A 23,725-nucleotide genomic window follows, 5' to 3' on the forward strand; every position below is an offset into this window, starting at 1 on the left:
TAAATGTCTAAAAATGGTATGGTCTTTCTCTCCCTAATTTCTCTCTCTCTCTGTGTGTGTTTCTAGTCTGTCCATCTACTGTCATTTCTAATTTCTCCCAGGACACCATGGCAGAAATAGCACCTGTGCGCTTGCTGGTCATCGTCAGTGAAAATGATTGCATGAGAATGGAGCTGCACATTCCCGATGCTGTGGAAGACCTCATTGAGAATGTGAAGAATGCATGTGGACTAGGAGGACATATACGGCTACAGTATAAAGACACTGATTTTGGAGATATGTTTATTTATCTATATGTTAAGTTAATGGCTCTGGGATGGCCCTGGGAACCGGAGTTCCTGGCCAGAATCAGCATGTGAATAGGTATGCTGATTCCTAGCTCAGACGTTGAAGCATCAAGATGATTGGATTAGCAATACAATAGAGTGTTATATCCTGATTGGTTCTGGAGCAATCCAGATGCAATACAGGTTTTTCACTAGAGAGAATCAACTCCTCCCTGCTGTCGCTCCACCCCCAGAAGTCTCCACCTCTATGTAATCCCTCCCCCTTGGAATGTATAAATTACAATGTAAACTGTTTGAGTAGCCAGACTGATTTTGGACCAACTTGCAGCCGCGCTCAATAAAGAAGAACTTCTGAACGCGATCCCAACTGTCTCACTGGTCTCTGCTTCGATCAAAGAAAACTTTACAACACACTGTACAGCCCTGTATGATACCAATTATGACATTAAAACCCTGACAACTCAATCATTTGTGCTCAAAACTAACTCCGTCTAAACTATTGTTAATTATATTAAAGGAGAATGTGAAATGGACCAAAAGTATATTGCATACATACTTCCCCTACTGGAGAAGTCAAGGTACTGTGTTTTAATAAAAACAGTCTTTTTAATCAACTATATGTACACTTACAAAGTTCTAATGCCTTATTTCAAATGTTAGAACTACTTTGAGCCTTGTTTATGGTTTAAAAATAGTGATTTATAGCACCGAGCATGATGCCCCTAACACTAACATTGTGAGCCTTTTGCACATATAGGCTAAATGTGGTCTGTAAAGGCAGGCATGACGTTATAAAAAAATGCTCCATGATGAACGGTAATTTTTTTTGACGAGAGCTTCAATTAACAACATGTTATATTTCATCTTTACTTAAGACTCTGCTATGGCCAGTAGTGATGGGTCGATCAATAATGATTAGTTCATTGTTTTTTTAATAAACTTTTATATGGCTCATGAATAAAGTTGATTAGTTCACCTCCCGAGTCGCGTGATGTGACATGAGGGAGAGCGGCACAACCTAACGCTTTATGACGTTCTCAGTTTGTGTAAATCTACTTAGGGTTCAGAGTATTTATTTTTCCCACATTCATTTCCCACATGTCTAGTACAAATATGTGGTTTTGTTTTATTAATACAGTGTATACTTTTTTCTTGATATAGCCAAAAGAATGGAAGTGAAATGTGAAAACATGCCCCATGTACATTATAACATGTGAGAGGCACATTGTAACATGACCATATGACAGATTAAAATGTTATCTGATCTAATCAAATAAATATACAAGACAAACTAAAATATTTTCTCAATAAAATACAATTATTAACTTTTTCATATAAAATAATGGCATTTTTTTTAATAATTAAAAATAGACAACGAACACAAACTAAAACAGTTGATTCTACTGTTATTAAAAAAACTGTTGCTTTAATTAACAGGGTTTCCGGGGGGCATTAAAAAGCATTAAAAGTCATTAAATGGATTTTGTGAAAATTAAGGCCTTAAGGTAGGGTAGGTCAGAATCGTCTAAAAAAACTTTTATTCAAATTTGTTTAAACTGTCTTTATATACCAATACATAATTAAAATGCAAGTACTCTGAAATAGAGAGTATAAAAACTGAGTGACTCTAGTGTATTTAATCTTCAATAAACACAGCTCATTAATTCCATTCACTCCCACCTAAAAACGGGTGCGCGACTGCACGCACGTGGGCAGAGCCAGTAATAGCGGCGGTAGTCATGGCGACGGAGAGTGACAGTCGCGCAAGCCAATCACTTGTTTCGGCCCGGTAGGAATTAATGAGCTGTGTTTTTTGAAGATTAAATACACTATAGTCACTCAATTTGTATACTCTCTTTTTCAAAGTACTTAGATTTTAATTATGTATTGGTATATAAAGACAGTTTAAGCCAATTTGAAAAAAAGTTCTTTAGACAATTCTTACCTACCCAACCTTTAAATGGTATTAAAAAGCATATGGTTGTTTATCAGCATCCCTCCTCCACCCCATCTCCTCACTTCTAGTTTCATCTGCTCTTACCACAACCGGGGGGAGTACTCTGGGGTCGGGCCGAACTCAGAGCTCGGAGCCCTCCCCCGGACAGCACGCCAAATAAGTATAACCTGTCATGACGGTAAGCGGACAACACAGCAGGTTTGGAGAAACAGTCACTTTAATTGTTGTTTGACAAGCTTTGACAAAAATAGATGCAGCCTTAAAAGAAACAAAAGACTACCAGAGGTAGTTAGAAACACAGGGAGTGCGTTTAGCAAAAACAGGCGAACAGATCTGTTAGGCTGGAGCTGCGTGACTGAATTCCCCGTGAGTGAAAAGCGTCCGGGAGGCAGACGAGGCAGACAGCGTTTCTCAGAACTAAGTTCGGAACCGACACACACAGGTCCACGCGACAGGATCGAGACAGGACTGAGACAGGACAAAAACAGAATCAGACACAATACTGTTCACCATAGCAAATGCAATACTCAAGCGAGGTCTGATAGCAAGAAGAGTCAGGATATAGGGAAGCAATCAGTAAGAAAGGAGGGACAGGTGAAAAGAGTAACAGGGTAAGATTGGTAAAGAGCATCAGCTGAAAGACATGAAAGTAGATTGAAGAGGTGTGTGCGTAAATGGATCTGAGTGCGAGTATGTGAATGGGCGTTACTTGATAGCGTGTGAAAGTGTGTGTGTGTGTGTGTGTGTGAGAAAGAGTGAGAGAAAGCACCCAGATCATGACAGTGCCCCCCCCTCAACAGCGCCTCCTGGCGCAATAGAGGAGGAGGACTGGCGGGACCGGAGGAAGTCATCAATGAGTGACTGATCCAGGATATCCCGGGACGGTACCCAGCTCCTCTCCTCAGGGCCGTAACCCTCCCAGTCCACTAAAAACTGCCGACCTCGTCCCCGGCGTCGAACGTCCAGCAATTTGCGAACCGTATAAATAGGTGTTCCCTCGACGCGCACCGGAGGTGTGGTAACGAGCGGGGGAGAACGGACGGCGGGTTTAATTCGCGAAACGTGAAACACCGGGTGTACGCGACGTAGGTACCGAGGAAGCTTTAGCTGGACCGTGACAGGACTAAGGACCCTAGAAATGCGGAAAGGCCCAATAAAACGAGGAGCGAGTTTACGGGACGCGGACTGAAGGGGAAGGTCGGCCGATGACAACCAGACCCTCTGACCGCAACGATACTTAGGGCTCTTAATGCGGCGGCGATTGGCTGCTCTACAAGTCTGTCTCCGGGAACGACAGAGCGCGGACCTGACCCCTAACCATGTGCGTTTACAACGACGAACGAACTCCTGCACGGACGGCACCCTAGAGTCCACCTCCTGGGAGGGAAAAAGAGGAGGCTGGTAACCTAGGCTGGCCTGAAAAGGAGATAGCCCCGTAGCGGACGAAGGCAGGGAATTATGAGCGTATTCGGCCCAGGGAAGTTGTTCTGCCCAGGACGCAGGATTTAGAAATGCCAAGGCGCGCAAAATACGACCAATAGATTGATTGGCGCGCTCCGCCTGCCCATTAGTTTGGGGGTGAAAACCCGACGAGAGACTGACAGAAGCCCCAATAGACCTACAAAACTCCTTCCAGAATAACGCAGTGAATTGGGAACCTCTGTCAGAAACGACATCAGAGGGGAGACCGTGAAGTTTAAAAACGTGTTCAACCAACAACTGGGCGGTCTCCTTAGCAGAAGGTAACTTGGGAAGCGGGACGAAGTGTGCGGTCTTAGAAAAACGGTCTATGATGGTCAAAATCACAGTATTACCTAAAGACGCGGGGAGACCCGTAATAAAATCAAGTGCGATGTGCGACCATGGTCTAGACGGAATAGGTAAGGGTCTCAGAAGACCGGCTGGGGGGGTGTTACTCGACTTGGTTTGAGCGCAATCCGTGCATGCCGCAATAAAGCGCCGCGCATCCTTCTCGCAAGTGGGCCACCAAAACCGCTGACGAACGGAGGCTAACGTGCCCCTAACGCCGGGATGGGCAGCGAATTTGGACGAATGGGCCCACTGCAACACCGCACGGCGCGCCGAGACAGGTACAAACAAGCGGTTACGGGGGCACGAACGAGGCGTAACAACCTGAGTCAATGCGCGCTTGACAAGCCTCTCGATACCCCAAACGGCGGCGCCTAACACGCGTTCCGCTGGAACAATAGGAACGTCGGTAATGGTTTCAACAGTAGGGTCGTAAAGTCGTGAAAGGGCGTCAGGCTTAACATTCTTAGTACCCGGACGAAACGAGATAGAAAAATCAAACCGAGTAAAAAATAGCGCCCACCGAGCTTGTCTAGCGTTCAGACGTTTGGCCGAACGAATATATTCAAGGTTACGATGATCCGTCCAAACGACAAACAGAACCGAAGACCCCTCCAACCATTGACGCCACTCCTCGAGAGCGAGACGCACAGCGAGCAATTCGCGGTTTCCCACATCATAGTTGCGCTCGGACGGTGACAACTTGTGTGAGAAAAACGCGCAAGGATGTACTTTACCATCCACGATCGAGCGTTGAGAGAGGATGGCCCCGACCCCCACCTCGGAAGCATCCACCTCAACAATGAATTGTCTTGAAACGTCGGGGTAAAGTAGAATGGGCGCGGATGTGAACAGAGACTTCAGACGATCGAACGCATCCTGAGCCGAACTAGACCACACAAACCGGGTCCTAGAAGAGGTTAACGAAGTCAAGGGAGCCACGATCTGGCTATAATTGTGAATGAAGCGTCTGTAAAAATTAGCGAACCCAAGGAAACGTTGAAGTGCAACTCGGGAATCAGGTACAGGCCACTCAGTGACAGCCCTGACCTTGTCCAGATCCATGCTAACCCCTTCGGCAGAGATAACCGAACCCAAAAAGGAAATGGAGTTAGCGTGAAACTTGCACTTCTCAGCCTTCACAAAGAGCTTATTTTCCAACAGACGCTGCAAAACCCGCCGAACGTGCTGAACGTGAATCTCGATGGAGGGGGAAAAGATGAGTATGTCGTCTAAATACACGAAGACGAAAACGTTAAGCATATCCCTAAGAACGTCGTTGACCAACGCTTGGAAGACGGCGGGAGCGTTGACCAGACCGAACGGTAAAACCCGATATTCGAAGTGCCCCAGAGGGGTGTTAAACGCTGTCTTCCATTCATCCCCCTCCTTGATGCGGATTAAATGATAGGCGTTGCGGAGATCGAGTTTGGTAAAGATCCTTGCGCCCTGCAAGAGCTCGAAAGCTGAAGACATAAGTGGTAGGGGATAACGGTTCTTAATAGTTATATCATTCAGCCCTCGATAATCTATGCAAGGACGCAAGGACCCATCCTTCTTCTTAACGAAGAAAAACCCCGCCCCCGCCGGTGACGTAGAAGAAACGATAGTACCTGCGTCTAGACATTCAGAAAGATATTTCTCAAGAGCTTCACGCTCGGGCGCAGATAAGGAATATAACCGTCCGCGAGGAGGAGTGCTACCGGGGACAAGGTCAATAGCGCAATCATAGGGCCGATGAGGAGGAAGAGAGGCGGCACGTGCACGGCTGAACACCATCCCGAGATCCTGGTATTCCTCCGGAACCCCGGACAAATCCCCGGGCTCCTCCTGAATAACAGAGACAGAAGAGACAGAAGGTGGGGCAGAGGTTAAACAGTTAACATGACACGAGACATTCCACGAAACAACGGAATCCTTACACCAATTAATCTGAGGATTATGCTTAATAAGCCACGGATGGCCTAAAACAACAGGGTGAAAGGGAGAATTAAAAATAATAAAAGACATGGTCTCACGGTGGTTACCAGAAACCGTGAGTGTCAATGGGAGAGTCTCTCGTCTTACTCTAGGAAGGGAACTTCCATCAAGCGCGAAAAGGGGCGTGGCTCCCTCAAGCTCTCTGAGCGGGATACCCTGAGCGCGCGCCCAAGTCTCATCGAGAAAACATCCCTCCGCACCAGAGTCAATGAGGGCCTTACAGGTGGCAGAAAACCCCGGCCATCGCAGGTGAACATCAAAGGTGGTGTAGGAATGAGGTGGAGAGTCCAGAGAAGTCGCGCTCGCCAGTAGCCCTCCTTTTACCGGCGAGCGGAGGCTTTTACCGGGCACGAAGAGGTAAAGTGTGTAGCCGAAGCACAGTAGAGACAAAGACGATGGATGATCCTTCGCTCCCTCTCCTTAGGAGAAATGCGAATATTTCCCACCTGCATGGGCTCTGTTTCGTCCTCCACGACGGAATGAACGGCGGGAGTCATCGAAGCCAGGAGAGAAGATTCCATGCCACGGGCTCTGCGTCGTAACTCGAAGCGCTTCTCAATACGAATGGCCAGTTCGATCATCGCATCCAGGCGGCTGGGTACCTCTCGAGCCAATACCTCATCCTTGACTTGAGCATTGAGACCCTCGAGGAAACGAGAGAGCAAAGCGGGCTCGTTCCATCCGCAAGTGGTGGCAAGGGTCTGGAACTCAATGGAAAAGTCCGCCACCGAGCGTCTACCCTGCCGGAGTGAAGACAGCACCCGAGCAGCCTCCTCCCCGTAGACTGAGCGATCGAAGACTCTTATCATCTCCTCTTTGAAAAGCTGGAAACGTTCGACATATTCTGCCTCAGCCTCCCAGGCCGCCGTGGCCCACTCGCGTGCTCTACCGGACAGAAGAGATATGACGTAGGCTACGCGGGACCGGTCTCTGGCATAGGTGGTGGGCTGGAGAGAAAACACAACCTCGCACTGTGTTAGGAAAGCTCTGCATTGGGTTGGCTCACCAGTGTAGTTTGGCGGATTATTGATGCGCGGCTCAAGCGCGTTTGGCAAGCCCGGAGAAACAGGTGGATTGTAGCGGAGCTGATGAAGCTGCTGAGTGAGGTCATTAACCTGGGCTGCCAGCGTGTCGACGACATGTCGAGCCGCGGAGAGTTCCTGTTCATGTCTTCCCAACATGGCACCCTGGAGCTCGACCGCTGACCGGACTTGGTCCTCCGCTGCTGGGTCCGACGGCTGGCTTGAGTATTCTGTCATGACGGTAAGCGGACAACACAGCAGGTTTGGAGAAACAGTCACTTTAATTGTTGTTTGACAAGCTTTGACAAAAATAGATGCAGCCTTAAAAGAAACAAAAGACTACCAGAGGTAGTTAGAAACACAGGGAGTGCGTTTAGCAAAAACAGGCGAACAGATCTGTTAGGCTGGAGCTGCGTGACTGAATTCCCCGTGAGTGAAAAGCGTCCGGGAGGCAGACGAGGCAGACAGCGTTTCTCAGGACTAAGTTCGGAACACACAGGTCCACGCGACAGGATCGAGACAGGACTGAGACAGGACAAAAACAGAATCAGACACAATACTGTTCACCATAGCAAATGCAATACTCAAGGGAGGTCTGATAGCAAGAAGAGTCAGGATATAGGGAAGCAATCAGTAAGAAAGGAGGGACAGGTGAAAAGAGTAACAGGGTAAGATTGGTAAAGAGCATCAGCTGAAAGACATGAAAGTAGATTGAAGAGGTGTGTGCGTAAATGGATCTGAGTGCGAGTATGTGAATGGGCGTTACTTGATAGCGTGTGAAAGTGTGTGTGTGTGTGTGTGTGTGAGAAAGAGTGAGAGAAAGCACCCAGATCATGACAATAACCTTTATTCATTTTATGTAGATGTGAACTCGTGAATATAATGTGTAGAAACATCTACACAAAACATATTTAAATTTAGACTGGAGTGAGGTGAAACCAGAAAAAAAAACTGTAAAGCGAGGTGTTGTTATCTAGCAGCAAATTTTTTATCTGGCAGCTAATTTTATTCAATTACAGTATATGGTAGAAAATTAGACTATTAGCTAAAATAAACTTTTTTATTCTACTTTTTGATATTGATATATCAAAATAATTATCAGGTCTAGCAAAGAAGGATTTTATCTTACAAAGCTATGAAATCAAGTGGTAAAATCAAAGGATGAAAAAGAAAGGATGACAATGTCTGTCGGCCACCACCGAAGACCAATTTTGACCCTGGAAAAACCCTGTAATGTAACGTCCATTAGCTTGTATAAAAGCCTGACACAACACGTCATCTTTGACAGAAACAGTTGAGTTTGGCTCCGTCAGAGAGGATGAGACGGACAGGAGAGGAAGAGCAAGGGAAAAGGAGAGATTGGGCGCGGGGGACCCATCTAAGATTATCTTGTCCTGGACCCAGGCAAGACTGTCAGCTGGCCTGCCTAAACCCATAGACATAATAAATACATAGATGCCATTTGGCCGCTGGAACGTACGTCAACGGCGCCGCCATATTGTGGAGGGCACTTTCCCATAACGGGAAATGAGAAAAATGTCTGCTTCGTGTGCTGCTTGGGGCTGTGCAAATCACAGCACAGCTGAAAACAGGTCTCGGGGAATTACCTCTCACAAGCAAGACTGAACATTTGTTTGTAGTTGTATTTATAATTAGGAATAGTAAAGTTAGTTGGCCACCGGAGTCAGTCATAGCTAGCGATGTTACTAGTTAACGCAGCTGTGAAAGTTTAGACATGAGCAGGGACGTGGGAACTATATTGTGGGGGTGGTGGTGGTGGTGGTGGTGGTGGGGGGGGGGGTTCTTGAGGGGGGGACTCGCACTCTTAAATTATGTCTCCGCTGCGGCTGCGCATACAACATATAATCCTTTCACACGTAAATTTAAAATAATCTGGCTGACCCCCAGCGTGAGTTTTTCAAGGCGACCGTTATTTAGAATGTGTCACTTTATGGTTTCCATGGTGACGCGTCATTGCTTGTCACGTGACACACCGCAGCAGCAACAGCGCTGAATGATGATGATGATCTGCTTAAACTGCTTTTATGTAATTTTTCCTTTTTTATTCAGAATATGGCATGAAATATCTGATATTCCGATTGTCAAATACATGCAAGTGGAAGTGTATTGTTGTTTAAACACCTTTATAGCGATCGCGTTAGTTGAGCTGTATGCGCAATGGGCGCCGCCATGTTGGTTTGTGCCGCAGACGCAGTTCAGAGAATCGGATCTGTTGGATTTACAACCAGGGGGGCAGTGTTTCGGAAGACACTGAAGCATCCCCGGGCGCCGCCATTGGCTAGCGGACCCCCACCTGCTGTTAGCATTCCATTGACTCCCATTCATTTTGGCGTCACTTTGACAGCGAATAACTTTACATCTGAGGCGTTTAAAGACACCGTTTGTTCATTGTTTATTTCTAAAGAAACACGAAAATGTATAAAAGGCTCCATTACCTTGTATCTTACATTATGGCCCCGTAGAAGCAGTTTTTGTAAAAATAGGCTAACGATTGCGTCATAACCGTGCGACTCTGTCGCACAAGTCGAAAAATTACCGTATGGACAGGCAGAGAAGCTCGCAAGCAATCGGCAAACTTCAGAGAAAAATAAAAAAAATGTTGGGCCCTAAATTAAAAGGTAGCTTAGGCTACTCTGTGGAGTTTAATTGTGAACAAACAAATTATGGATTAAATGTATAAAAATACAAACCTCAGGATGTCAGTCATTTACAATATCCAGCATCTTATGATCCAGAAACAGGGAATATAACAGATGCACTGTTGAAATGTCTAGTTAAGAGGTTTTAAACAGGATTTAGAGATATATGTGGTATAATGTCCCGCTCCAGTGCAGTAGGTGTCGGTGTGCAACTGTTCAACTGTTACAAACCCTCCTGTAAAACACACGAAGAAGAGGAAAACGAAAGGAACAACACCTGTAAACACCTGAACCTGTTGCTCACTGGATTTGATTTCATCTATGATCCAGAAAACATTTCTACAGATGTCAATTTAGCACAATGCCTATCAAATATAATAATACTCGCGGCCATTTATGTGTTTAATCCACAATCCATCGAGACCAGCGAGAGATTCTGAGAACGACGCGCGCGGACTGACAACAAGCGGAACTGAGTTTAAAATACTGATAAATTCACTTCTTATTGGACAAGACTGCAAGTAAGTTTAATACATTCTCCATTAAAGTAATTTGTTATCATTAGGAACTTCATATTGTATAATGTGATTTAAATGTGAAGTTACAGAAGCTGTTCTTCTGCTACTCCGAACAGAAGAAGAATCTTCCATAAATTACAATCTTTTGAAGTAGAAACACTAAAAAAAAATATTGAAAAAAGGTTTATTGAAAACAAATATTTTTCTAAAAAGTTTAATCCCATTTCCTCTTCCGTGTTCGGCTGTTGTTTTCGTGATGTGAAATTGAAAGTATTTTTGAAGCAGACATTTACAGTAGACAGGCAGATGAAGCCTAACGTCAATGAACAACAATCTGCTGTTATTAAACTGAATATTTCAGGTCATATAACAATTATGATTAACAGTTATACAGTATGTCTATTATAATTCTGGTTACTTTTACTCAATCAGTTATTTTAGGAAGTAATGAAATCAATCACCGTTGTGAACTTGAAGTAATGATTAAATGACAAATGATTCAACAATTAATAAAGATTGGGTAAATATGATTGTAAAATGATATTATACTCTGATAGAGAATATAACAAAATTGGGTTCAGTTTTCCCAGCACAGTGTACATTTCTGTTCCCCAATGAATTCATATTTAGAGTCAGTTAAACTCATTAAACAATCAGAAAAGATTAAGACCATTCGGTTATTTTACGTGGCAATATATTTGTTTGTAACACTTTATTTTATACATTGTTTTTGCTGTTGTTGATGATAACTCTGCATTAGATAAGATGTTGTTCATCTGTGTAAAATGGTGTGATTTGCAGGTGATGCTGAAGGATTGAGTGTTGCAGAAAGCAGTGCTGGTCAGTTTCCAGGGTCAGTTTAGCTGCAGTATGTCAGAGGAAAGAGGAAAGGACTCTCTCTCTCAGATGAGTCTCTCAGAGAAACACAGGTAAGACTGCGTCTGTTTCACACTAGCAGTTTAAACTCCACTGGACTTTGTGTTTCCCTGTCAACAACACAACTTCAAGCATTGCTTTATATTTTGCAAATGCTTTGCACAACTTCAATGTTGAACTTCTTAAATTAACACTGACATTATCTATAAAGCCCAGTTTGCTCTAAAGAAAATATCACAGTTAATAACCTTATAGATGCTGAATTATTCCAAATAAATTACTTAGTTTTTAGATCATAAAATTATTGGCAGACATTAGGAAACGACTATACACTTAATTTACACAGACATTTCTCCTCTCTAATCTGTCAATAAACAAACACTTGAAATTTTCTCTGAAATTAAAGGGGCTATATGGAACTTTTTCCAGAAAATAACCGTAACAATAGCCTTTTTATTTTACCATTTATGACTCAAACATCTCCTGATGAGCATACTGACACCTTGTCTGCTAACAGTGGGTGCACCTATACGTGTTTCCCTGTCAATGTGACACATGTGAGCCTGATCTTACACTGATCACACTGAATTTTCTCTGAAATTAAAGTATTTTTAACATATTTAATATCACTCATGTATATTAAAGAAGTTGTTAAAACTAATGTGAGCCAGTAAATAAAATGATGGTTAACTATAAAACTGTAAATTGTGTGAGTGTGTGTATTTCTGTGGAGGATTAGATAAAGACACAGATGTGTTTCAGACACAGTTGATCCTCCTTTACTAAAGTGTTTTCTCTCTCTCTGTTCTTTGTGTCATCAGTGTAAGATCAGGCTCACATGTGTCCAGCTCTGTGTCTCTGAAGAGTGATCGGTCTAAAGATGGAAAACCACCAAACTTCAGTGAGAAAACACCATCATCTAATAAAAGGTATTTTGTGTGTTTTCATTACATTAGCATTATTTGTCCACAGTGGTTTATGTGATTGAACTTGACTGAATAAAACAATAAATCACAATAAAACTCAATTCTTGGGAACCTTATGAAACTCATTCCAGTAACACAATTACACAGGCATAAATTCACTATGGAAAATAGATCATGCAACTAAATATGTAATTTATCCATCAAACCATGGTCATAAATGAACAAATACACAGCTATACTGCATTTGATTACTATTTGCAAGTGTTTTCTCTCTGGTCTTTGTGTGATCAGTGTAAGATCAGGCTCACATGTGTCCAGCTCTGTGTCTCTGAAGAGTGATCGGTCTAAAGATGGAGATCCTCCAGACTTCAGTGAGAAAACACCATCATCTAATAAAAGGTATTTTGTGTTACTAACTTTTTTGTCACACGTTGACTGTGTTTAAAAGTTGTATCAGTGAATACCAATCATGAAACATGTTCAGATCAAACATTTGTCAGAGTATTCACAGCTAATGCTTATTTCTCTTTCTGTAAAATGTCAGTTAGTATTTTATTTTACTAATTTGACTACAGGCTTCAATGTGGGACATTAGACTCAGACGTTCAGACTCACAGGAACCACGAGAATTTCAAAGACAATCTTCTAGGGATCTTCCAGGTAGGAAAACACATTTTTATAAATGTTTAATATTTCTAACAAACAAATATGTTATTGAATAAAGACATTTAATTAAATTTTTCTTGATCACTTATTTTTCCTTTTAAACACATTTTTGCACATCTTGGTTAGCATGTTAGTCTTTTAACTGGATTTTTTTTTTATGTATATGTATTATAATCATTGAATAAAGTGTTGACCAAATGTAGATGTACAATTTGGCTTAAATTTTGTTATTCTGTCATTTCTTTTACTTTTGTTTGTAGGATCTTGAGAGCAAAATAATCACATTTCTGAAGAATGAACTGGAGAAGTTAAAGAAAATATTGCAAAAAGAGAACACACAACACTTTGTGAAGGACTTTATTGAGAACAGATCCAGTATCAAGGAATCAGCTCTTGATCTCACACTACATTACCTGAGAGAGATGAAGCAAGATGAAGCTGCTGATGCTCTAGAAGGTGAGAGACTCATGATCATCTGTCAGATTGTCTCTTATAAATGTAGGAGAGAAAATAAGACTAAAACTATCTATGTTCTGTTCCTGTGTTTAGATGAGCTGTTCTTCATTCCTCAGCTGAAATGTGGCCTAAAGAAGAAGTATCAATGTGTGTTTGAAGGAATTGCAAAGCAAGGTGACTGCACACTTCTGAATAACATCTACACAGATCTCTATATCACTCAGGGTGGCAGTGAACAGGTCAATACTCAACATGAGGTGAGACAGATTGAAGTTGCTTCCAGGCGTCACGAAGCACAAGAGATACAGGTTGAATGCACACATTTGTTTGAAGCGCCTGAACAAAACAAGGAGATCCGAACTGTACTGACAAAAGGAGTCGCTGGCATCGGGAAATCAGTCTCTGTGCAAAAGTTTGTTCTGGACTGGGCTGAAGGAAAAGAGAATCAAGATATCAGCTTCATATTTCCTCTTCCATTCAGAGAGATGAACTTAAAGGAGAAAGAAAAACTAAGCTTGATGGACCTTATAACTCAATTTTTCCCAGAGACAAAAGGACTGAACCTAACAAGAAGGAATCAGTTCAAAGTACTGTTCATTCTTGATGGACTGGACGAATGTCGCCTTCCTCTGAAGTTTGATTGTAATGAGACGTGGCATGATGTATCGTCACCAGCCTCTCTGGATGTTCTCCTAACGAACCTCATGAAGGGAAATCTGCTTCCTTCTGCTCTCATCTGGATCACCACCAGACCAGCAGCTGCCAGTAAGATTCCTCCTGACTGCATCGACAGGCTGACAGAGATACGAGGATTCAGTGACGCACAAAAGCAAGAGTACTTCAAAAAAAGATTCACTGATCAGAATCAGGCCAACACAATCATAGATCACATTAAACAATCAAAGAGTCTCTTCATCATGTGCCACATCCCCGTCTTCTGCTGGATTTCAGCCACTGTTCTCCAGAACATTCTGGAGGAGAAAAGAAATAATGATGCGAAAAACACTCAGGCTGATGAGATCTCTAAAACACTGCAGGAATCAAACACTGAAGACACTCCCAAGACTCTGACACAAATGTACACACACTTTCTCCGCTTTCAGATCCAGCAGAGCTGCCGAAAGTATGATGGAGAATACACACCAGATGTTTCCTGGGATAAAGACGCCATCCTTTCACTGGGCAAACTGGCATTTCATCAGCTGGAAAGAAGCAACGTGATCTTCTATGACACAGACCTGGAAGCCTGTGGTCTTGACGTCTATAAGGCATCAGTGTACTCAGGCATGTGTACCCAGATCTTTAAGGAGGAAACAGGGATCGTTCTTGGGACCATGTACTGCTTTGTTCACTTGAGCATTCAAGAGTTTATTGCAGCCCTTTATGCACATCTGTTTCTAGACATCAACAAGACAAGCGTGTTTGATCATGAGTCTACAGAACTGGAAAACAGAAATGAAACCATGATTGATTTTCTCAAGACTGCAGTGGACAAGGCGCTCGAGAGTGACAATGGACACCTGGACCTTTTCCTTCGCTTCCTCCTCGGTCTGTCGCTCCAGTCCAATCGACGACTCTTACGAGGTCTGTTGACACAGCAAGACGGCAATGACCAGAGCAACAAGGAAATAGTTCAGTACATCAAGCAGAAATTGGAAGATGATCTTCCTGCAGAGAGATCCATCAATCTGTTCTACTGTCTGAATGAACTGAACGACCAAACTCTGGTGAAAGAGATTCAGACCCACCTTAGCAAAGGAAGTCTCTCATCTGGTGACCTTTCACCTGCCCAGTGGTCTGCTTTAGCCTTTGTGTTGTTGACATCAGAGGAAGAGCTGCAGGAGTTTGAGCTTCAGAAATTCAAGAAATCAGACGAGTGTCTCATTAGATTATCGGCAGTCATCAAAACCTCCAAAAGAGCTCTGTAAGTCTTCTAATATATTTTGTCATGTTTAGCTCTCATCTAAAATGCATTTATCTACATTACTCTATAGTGATTCCCCATCATAAAAATGAACCTATACCTGTAAAGCCTGACATCGCGCCTTTTTTTGTGTGTATACAGTTTATCAATAAAATACCATGTAAAAATGTTTGCATGTTTGTTTTGTATCATATAATACACCATATTTGTATGACTTATATAATATATATAAAATATATATATATATATATATATATATATATATTAGCTCATACTCATATTGAGGAAGAAAAAAAGACATATTTTATTCATATATCCAAACTGGGGGGAAATAATGTAATTTGGTACAGATGTTATTAATATTGCCAAAAACTAAGATGAAATTCTGAAAGGTTATAGTATAAAACATTGAGATTTTTATAAAACAGGCTACTTAAATAAAGTACTTATATATTACCACATCATATATTAGTTGTCCCCCTGTTTCTCCCAGTAATTAGATATTTTAAATGTTTATTTCTATGAGTAATTCTGTAGTTTAATGTAGGGGTGTGACGATAACCGCATCACCGCAATATCGCGTTAATGAGATGCCTACCGCGGTGTGAGGTCATCACCGCACTTTTTTTTTTTTTTTTTAAGTTACAGGAGTGCATATGGTGTGTGATATGAACTATAAACGCATTCATCTTTGCTTACAATTGACCCTTCGCTAAGCCACGCCCAAAAACCAGCACTGGCCAATAGTGTCTTTAGCAACCGTAACTAGGCGCGGGAGGTCTGGCAAGCTTTCGAGCGAGGGGAACATGCCGAAGCGTTGTGCGTATGGATTGTGCAAATCTGATACCCGGTATCCTAAAAGTTTGGACGGTGGGGTGGATTTTTTTTTCCTTCCCGAAACCTAAAAGCCGCGGGGAGAAATGCTGGCGTGGATCAGGCAGTGTGGGACGCCTCATTCACAGCTAAATGTCCACAGGATGAACAAAAACACTAACCTAATATTGCTTTGAAATAATGACGGTTCTTTGTTCATAATGCATATATTTGAACATAAAATAAGACAATTAAAGGCAAGATGGAGGCTCACTGAATATACTCTAATACTTTAAAATATATTTAAGCATTTTTTAATCGACGGTCTACTACCCCTGAGTAACTTTAAGGTTGCGTTACCCCAATCTGATCGCGGCTCTCCCGGTGTTAGTGTTATTCCACTAGATTTATGGATAAGCTGTTTGATTTATAATTATTAGATTATAATTTATTTTCACATTTCACTTACCCTGCTGTGCATGAACATAGCTGCTCCTCAATTTGTGTGTTTCCCATTTGAATGGTCGGCGAATGAGGCGCTGCTGCTTGCGCTGGGACTAAGCCTATAGGCTTTAGCTTCAATTTTGATGAAATTATTCTCGAATCGGTTGCATATTATGTCGTGGATATATCCCTCGAATGCATACTGCAGACCCTTTTGTCTCGCTCTCTCAGATATTTCACCTGTTCGCAAAAATCCTCGCTGAAACCAGACAAAGTTAACATGTTGGTTTTCCTGTCACGAAACCTGAAGACCGAAAAATAAAGCAGCAGGACTTGACGATTCCCTTAAGCGGCCCAACAGCCGAACACTTGTTCAGACTATTGCTCTTTTATTTTGCACTTTAAAAAAGGTTGTTTATGTTTAGCCTAATTAATAGTTAATTATTAATATTTACAATTTAATATAAATGTTAATTTGCTGTTAATAATAAAGAAAACTGCTTTATAATTATTAAAAACGGTTATTTAAGTTTAGCCTAATTAATAGTTAATTATTAATATTTACAATTTAATATAAATGTTAATTAGTTTATAAAGAATGCTTTATAATTATTAATTTCCATTGGCATTTACAAGCTACATGCGTTCTTGATCGCGCCTCCAGTGTGTGATGCGGCCTCGGGTGTTTTTGTTTTTTTGTTTTTTGAGGGGGGGTGGGTTGTCGGTTAACCGCCAAACTGCGAGATTTGTTGCTTCTAGGGCTGTCACTTTTATGTTCGAAAATCGATTGCACAATCGATCGGACCAACCAACACAAGTTTCGAAAATGAAAATAGGTAATCGATTTTAACGGCTTTCAGGACGCAGAATGCGCGGAACTAGGTTCAGCGTTGCGCTTCAGATACAACGCGATTTGCGCGATTGAACTTTGACCGCGGCGTCCGCACCGCTTGGTCGACCCAGCAACAAAACATCTCGCGCTATCTGTAGCCTATTGAATAGCTCAGCCATTGAACCGCACAGTCCAATGGCATAGATCTGACCAATTGTTGGTGTGTTTTGGAGGTAAAAACAAAAGAGCTGCTTTCACAAAACAGAATGTCTCGCAAGCCATTGAAATGAATGGGTCTCATAGCGCCGCGAAGGCCGTGCCCTGTCTGAAAGGCGCTTTCTCTCAGAGCGTGTCCAGCTCGTCACGATACGCCCGCAGCGAATGCGCATCACACAGCAACTGCAGGTTCTGATAAACACACATGACAGCAATTATAGCCTACTTCTGCATAAGGTGTCGCCAGTATTTAGAAAATTTCAAGCATAGGCTACAGAGAGCTTACAGACTCGGTAGGTGAAATTTGTTTGACATTTCTAATCGTGAAAACAGCCATGTTAAAGCCTGCAGTAATGTTTTTCATTGATGTTATGGCAGTCCACTCGGCTTTTCGAGAATGTTACACTCCTGTTTGTAATTGTACACGAAATTTCATGCCAATAAATCATCAGAAATATTGTGCGTCTCAAGCGCCCTCTTTACGTTCGTCCTAATGCCTGTTAGTTGTCCGTGGATTGGCCTATATTTGGCGTTGAAAATGGAAACGTCTTTAGACATGGAAAATTGATTTTACAATCAATTCAATGAACACTTATGTCTTGAAAATCGAAAAGGATTTTTTCACAAAAGTGACAGCCCTAGTTGCTTCTTCACCGCATCAAAATATTTGAATCAAAATCATCCTGCATACTCATTCAGATAAAACAATATATTGATTTAAAATTTGTAAGACATGTCTTGTGTAAGAAAGCTGTGTGCGAGGTAGGCGTGAACCACCCATGCATATTGATGTGATTCACACCTGAGAAAGACAAAGTCCCATAATGGCCCTATCAGGTGCTATCAGGCCATATCATTATGAGGAACCTTGCACAAAGAATGAAGAGTGAATTTAAAAAAAGAATGGCTTTTTGATTTTTTGGATTTATTTACAACACAACATAATCCAAAGATACACAACAATGGACAAAAAAAGTACATTATTGAACACACTGATCACACCTTTGTGCTATTCCTGAAACATAGTACATACCTGTCATTTCCATATTGTTTGATTTTTCATTTTACCTCCATCAGTGTCATCTAGTCCCTGTAAAAAACAAACAAAAAAACAACTGAGAACTAGGGCTGTGCGATATGACGATATATATCGGATGGACGATATAAAAAGTCTATCGATTCATATTATGCTCTATCGTTCATATCGTGGTGTCGGAAAAAAACATTGTTTACGGCAAAACTTTTTTCATCATTTGGAGGACTGCAATCTTACACGCCGCCATGAGAATGCAGGCAGAAACGTGAATAACATGGCGAGTGAAGGGTGATAGAACCGGGTGTTTCCGAGCAGGACCAGCCAGGACAAACCGAGGAGCTCGTTCCTAAATGAGGGGCTACCTCTGTAGCATGAACATGATTTGGTAAAATTTCTTTATGTGTAGTTGACTATTATATTTTGATAATGAACATGCTGCTATGTCAAGTTAGCAATGCACAAAACGTGTGTGCGTGCCGTGAAGCGTCGGCGCGATCACAGGAACAGGAATCCGTTACTCCGTAATTTATGGTCATACGGATAGAAGCAAAAAATGATTCAATACTGTAAAGCCGTAAAATACAGAAAACAAGCTCGATTCCCTTTTCTAACATCTCGGTTTCCTTTTTGTGAACTTTGGACCCTGTCGCATGATCCGAAGCTCAGCAAAATGCTTCCTTTCGTTTTGTTAATCTGTAATTATTTAACCCTCAGGGGTCTGAGGTGTTTTCTGGGTCCTGGAGGTGTTCTGACATGCTCTAACATTTGTGCTTATTTCTGTTACTTGTGACATTTTCATGACTAAAGTATTATTACACTGCATTCAGCACAAACTCTGCTACAATAATATGTCAGCAGCATGTATGTAAAAGTTTGTAGTTTTGAGATAATAACATTTATGCGTGGTTTGTGAAAATGACCAAAAAAAAAGTCACTGAAATAATGTCATGAAAGACAAACTAATTATTTCGTCGCAAGGCTTTTGAAAATTGTATCACGTAGCCTAGAATATTTGCTCCAAAACTATGTGAAAATCATCCTGAATACTCATTCAGATAAGACAATATATTGATTTAAAATTTGTATGACATGTTTTGTGTAAGAAAGCTTTATGCAAGGAGGCGTTAACCACCATGAATATTGAGTGTTTCACACCTGAGAAAAGACAAAGGCCCTCCCATAATGGCCCTATTAGGAGCTCTCAGGCACTATCATTACATTACCTTGCACAAAGAATGAGGAGATTTAAAAAAGAATGGCTTTTTGATTGTTTGAATTTATTTACAACACAACATCATCCAAAGATACACAACAAATGGCAAAAAGCACATTATTTAACACACTGAACTAAAGACAGAGACTTAACCAGTCACACACCTTTCCTTTCCTGAAACATAGTGCATACCTGTCATTTCCAAGGTGTTTGATTTTTCACTTTACCTCCTCATGCTCATGTTGAAGTCAGCAGGACGGGTAGCTACCTAAAAAATATATATATATATAAAAGCTGTGAGCATGCTGATATCAAGAAGAAACCAGGGCTGCATGATTGTGGGAATACATTTTAGATTTCTGGTGAAAATTTCTTTTTAAAATTTACAAAATACACACACACACACACACACACACACACACACACACACACACACACACACACACACACACACATATATATATATACATATATATATATATTTGTTGTGCCTTGCAAAAAATGATTTTCTTACTTAGTATTTTTGTTTTGTTTCCAGTCCAAATATCTAAAAATTATTAAATCAAGAAGCATTTACTAGAGAAGTAAAATGACATAAGAAATTCTATTTTGTTTTAAGATAAAAAGAAAGTAATTTAAGTAATTTTTGCTTAAAACGAGCAAAATTATCTGCCAATGGGGTAAGCAAAAAAATCTGAATTCGAATAGAAAACAAGAAAAAAAATCTTAATTCAAATGGAAACCAAGAATTTTTTGCTTACCCCATTGGCAGATAATTTTGCTTGTTTTAAGCAAAAATTACTTAAATTACTTTCTTTTTATCTTAAAACAAAATAGAATTTCTTATGTCATTTTACTTCTCTAGTAAACACTTCTTGGTTTAAGAATTTTTAGATATTTGGACTGGAAACAAAACAAAAATACTAACTAAGAAAGTATTTTTTGCAGCAGGGCTGAATCAAATAATAAGAACAGTATAGCAGGCATAGTTAAAAAGGAACACTTCAGTAACACTACACTAGAGAAAAACATATTGATTATCATATGTTACTTCAAATGTTTACATCGATATGACGTTATGAAATGAGATTGGAGTAAAATCATGGTTTGCTTTTCAAACGCACGTCGCGCGAATGACTCAAACTCTCACAGCGCGTGCAGGGGACATTCACTGAAGCATCGAGCAACAGTTCAATGGCAATATGAAGTTTATGCAACAATAACACTAACTAATATAATTCAGGATTATTTCTTACCTTAAAATCGTTCTTGTCTTCAAATCGCGATCTTCTTCTTCAGATGTAAACCCAATAATCTCACAGCATGTCTTCCAAACTCGACGACTGAAGAGGACTGATAAAGTTTGCCGCTTTGTTGTTGAGGTAATGGGGGCGTTCGCGCGACACATGGACGATTTGCATCTCTATATGTTTTGCGCGTGTGGGTGTGGTCACATTAAAACTAATGAGGAAGGGTTAGAGAAACTGAATATCTTGTTGGTTTTATACAAATTACTTAAACAGAGAATATTTGTTTTCGTTTTGAATCAGATAATTTAAAACTACACACTTAAATGATTATAAATATATAGAGCTCACAAATGTGTGACAAGTATTCGCTGAGTTTTTTAAATGTTTAGAGACGTGCTCAAGAAAAAAAAGTTCACGAGACGGAGAGGCAGAAAGCACACCCTGTTTAATTTCTTTATTTTACAAAAGCACAACGTTTTGTTTTGATTGTAAGTGGACACATACAAAAGTAGACATCTCACAGATTATTTTTTCATATTTATTAAGTCTGTATGACCATATATGACGGAGTATTTTAAGTTTATTCAGCTGCTATGTGAAAAAAAACGCGCAAATCACGCCGGCGTGATTGCCGACCCCAGGGGGTTAAGGCAAATAGCCTATATTTCGCATATAAGCCTAACGTTATATATTTTTTTTATATATTTAGCTTTATTCTGTTTTCTCCGTTCACAGAAGCGCTTTAAGTGCGTGATGATGTGACGTTGTGTGGATCCATGTTCTACACTATCCTGCAATTTTCGCTGGTTTCAAAAAACAAAAAGTTGCATATTACATGCTATTCATTTTCACTGAAATGTAGGCCTAATTTTTTGACAGTTGGTGACATACAGTATGAAAAACTAACGCCAGCGCATTCCCATTGCGACTTATCAATGATGACTGACAGCTGAGCATGGGCATTTCACTCACGTTGGATAGGCTATGCGCGTCAATATCACATTTGCTCAGTCTGTACTATTTGAATACATGATTGGTTGACTGGCAAATTGAAATAGTTAACAGAACGATAAAATAACGTTGTTAACCGGGTAATGGCCATTTCAAATAAGCGTGTCTGTTCCATAGACAGTATATAAACGGTCTGTTCAGAACGATTAAATTTAATTTGCTTTCCGTTTCTGGTTATGCTCCTGTCAAAATTTCGTTTGTTTGTTTTCGTTCATTGAACAGGTTCAGAGCCCTGATTTCTGCTACATTTTAAACATCTTCCATTGAATTTTTACATTTGGTATTTTAGCAATATTTTATGTTGGGCCTGTAATCATTTGTTTTTGAAAAGTGTTTTAAATTTCGTTCATATTTTATATTTCTACATTCTTAATCAAACATTTGCCCATTTTTTTTTTGAGAATATAATATATATATATAAACATTTTTGAGGATATACTTAATATATACTCAATATATATATCAACTTTTCTTTTATTTGATATATGCTAAAAGTATTTTCCATGTTATAATTATATATATAAATTATTAATTGATTGAATTTACAGAAAAGGTACTATATCGTGATATATATCGTTATCGGGATATGAGATGACTTATATTGTGATATGAGATTTTGGTCATATCGCCCAGCCCTACTGAGAACATATAAATATATCTCTTAGACGTTATGAAATGAGATTGGCGTAAAAACATGAAGCCTATGTTTGGCGCGTTTTGCTTTTCAAAACCCACAGAGTGTGCAGAGAACATTATTGAAGCGATCGAAACGCTCCAAACTATGAAACATTATTGCTAGCACATTATAAACATCCAAGTTGGAGCAGATATCAGTGAACACAGCATTTAACAGTAAACACTAGTCTAAACATTATAATATGCATCATAAATTTCATAGCCTAGTTTTATACCATGCTGTTTTTTATTATGAACATAAAAATATCCTTGTGTTGTATAGGCTATATTTATTTATCATTGAAAGGTTGCCTACCTGTCTATAGTTCATATTTCAACATGTTTCCATCAATTTCATAAATTTTAGTCAGGCACCAGTTCAACTATGTGAAGTTAATATTGTTGAATATTAAGTGTCCCCAACTAAGCAAGACAGAGGCAACAGTGGCAAGAACCTAAACTCCATCAGGTGACATAAATAAAGAAAAAATCCTATAGCTATAAAAGCTTTACACAAATATTGTTTTCAAACATGCTTCATTTTATCTAGGAAATTTGTCACTGATTAAATACACTAATGCACAGGATATAGTAGTTTTTGAAGATGAATGTTAGTTTAACTCAGCCTCTGTGCTGTATATGCTGTTTATGTAACAAAATAAATGGAAAATGTATTTAATATTTGTATATAGAACATGTATGGTATGTGTTCCATCTAATTCTGTGTTGTGACTTATTGTAGGTTGAATGATTGTAACTTAACAGACAAAAGCTGTTCAGCTCTGGCTGCAGTTCTTGGATCAGACACCAATCTGAAAGAGCTGAACATGAACAGTAATTATCTGCAGGATTCAGGAGTGGAGCTGATCTGCACTGGACTGAAGAATATAACGTGTAAATTGGAGATACTGAGGTAAGTTGAGCCACAGGAGTCACATGACTAGAGTGAGGTGCGATGACTGACAGGACGATGCCGGAGGCAAAAGCGCAAGAGAACTTTTGTGAAAAATTCAAAGATCTTTTATTTATTTGTTACAACGTGGGTATACCATATCAATCCTGTCATTTTGCTATTTTATTGTTGTTGTTTTTTCGTCGAGAAATATTGAAGTGACATTAAGCATTCATTTTGTTCCAAGAAAAGGAAAGATCTA

The 23,725-nt window shown here is 40.4% G+C and overlaps 1 protein-coding gene across 1 annotated transcript in view; it reads left to right on the top strand.

The window, feature by feature from the left end:
- Positions 1-9,959: 9,959 nt before the first annotated feature.
- The window catches only part of LOC306998033 (NACHT, LRR and PYD domains-containing protein 12-like), a 39,040-nt gene continuing 25,274 nt past the window's right edge, over positions 9,960-23,725 (top strand). The window contains exons 1-8 of the mRNA XM_079611764.1: positions 9,960-10,236; positions 11,035-11,162; positions 11,931-12,038; positions 12,327-12,434; positions 12,611-12,695; positions 12,962-13,157; positions 13,251-15,081; positions 23,314-23,484. Of these exons, the coding sequence (XP_079467890.1) occupies positions 11,104-11,162; positions 11,931-12,038; positions 12,327-12,434; positions 12,611-12,695; positions 12,962-13,157; positions 13,251-15,081; positions 23,314-23,484 (2,558 nt within the window). The 5' untranslated portion in view covers positions 9,960-10,236; positions 11,035-11,103. The remainder of the gene's footprint in view (positions 10,237-11,034; positions 11,163-11,930; positions 12,039-12,326; positions 12,435-12,610; positions 12,696-12,961; positions 13,158-13,250; positions 15,082-23,313; positions 23,485-23,725) is intronic.

Source organism: Phoxinus phoxinus (assembly GCF_949152265.1).
Source record: "Phoxinus phoxinus genome assembly, chromosome: 5".
NCBI classification, from domain to species: domain Eukaryota; kingdom Metazoa; phylum Chordata; class Actinopteri; order Cypriniformes; family Leuciscidae; genus Phoxinus; species Phoxinus phoxinus.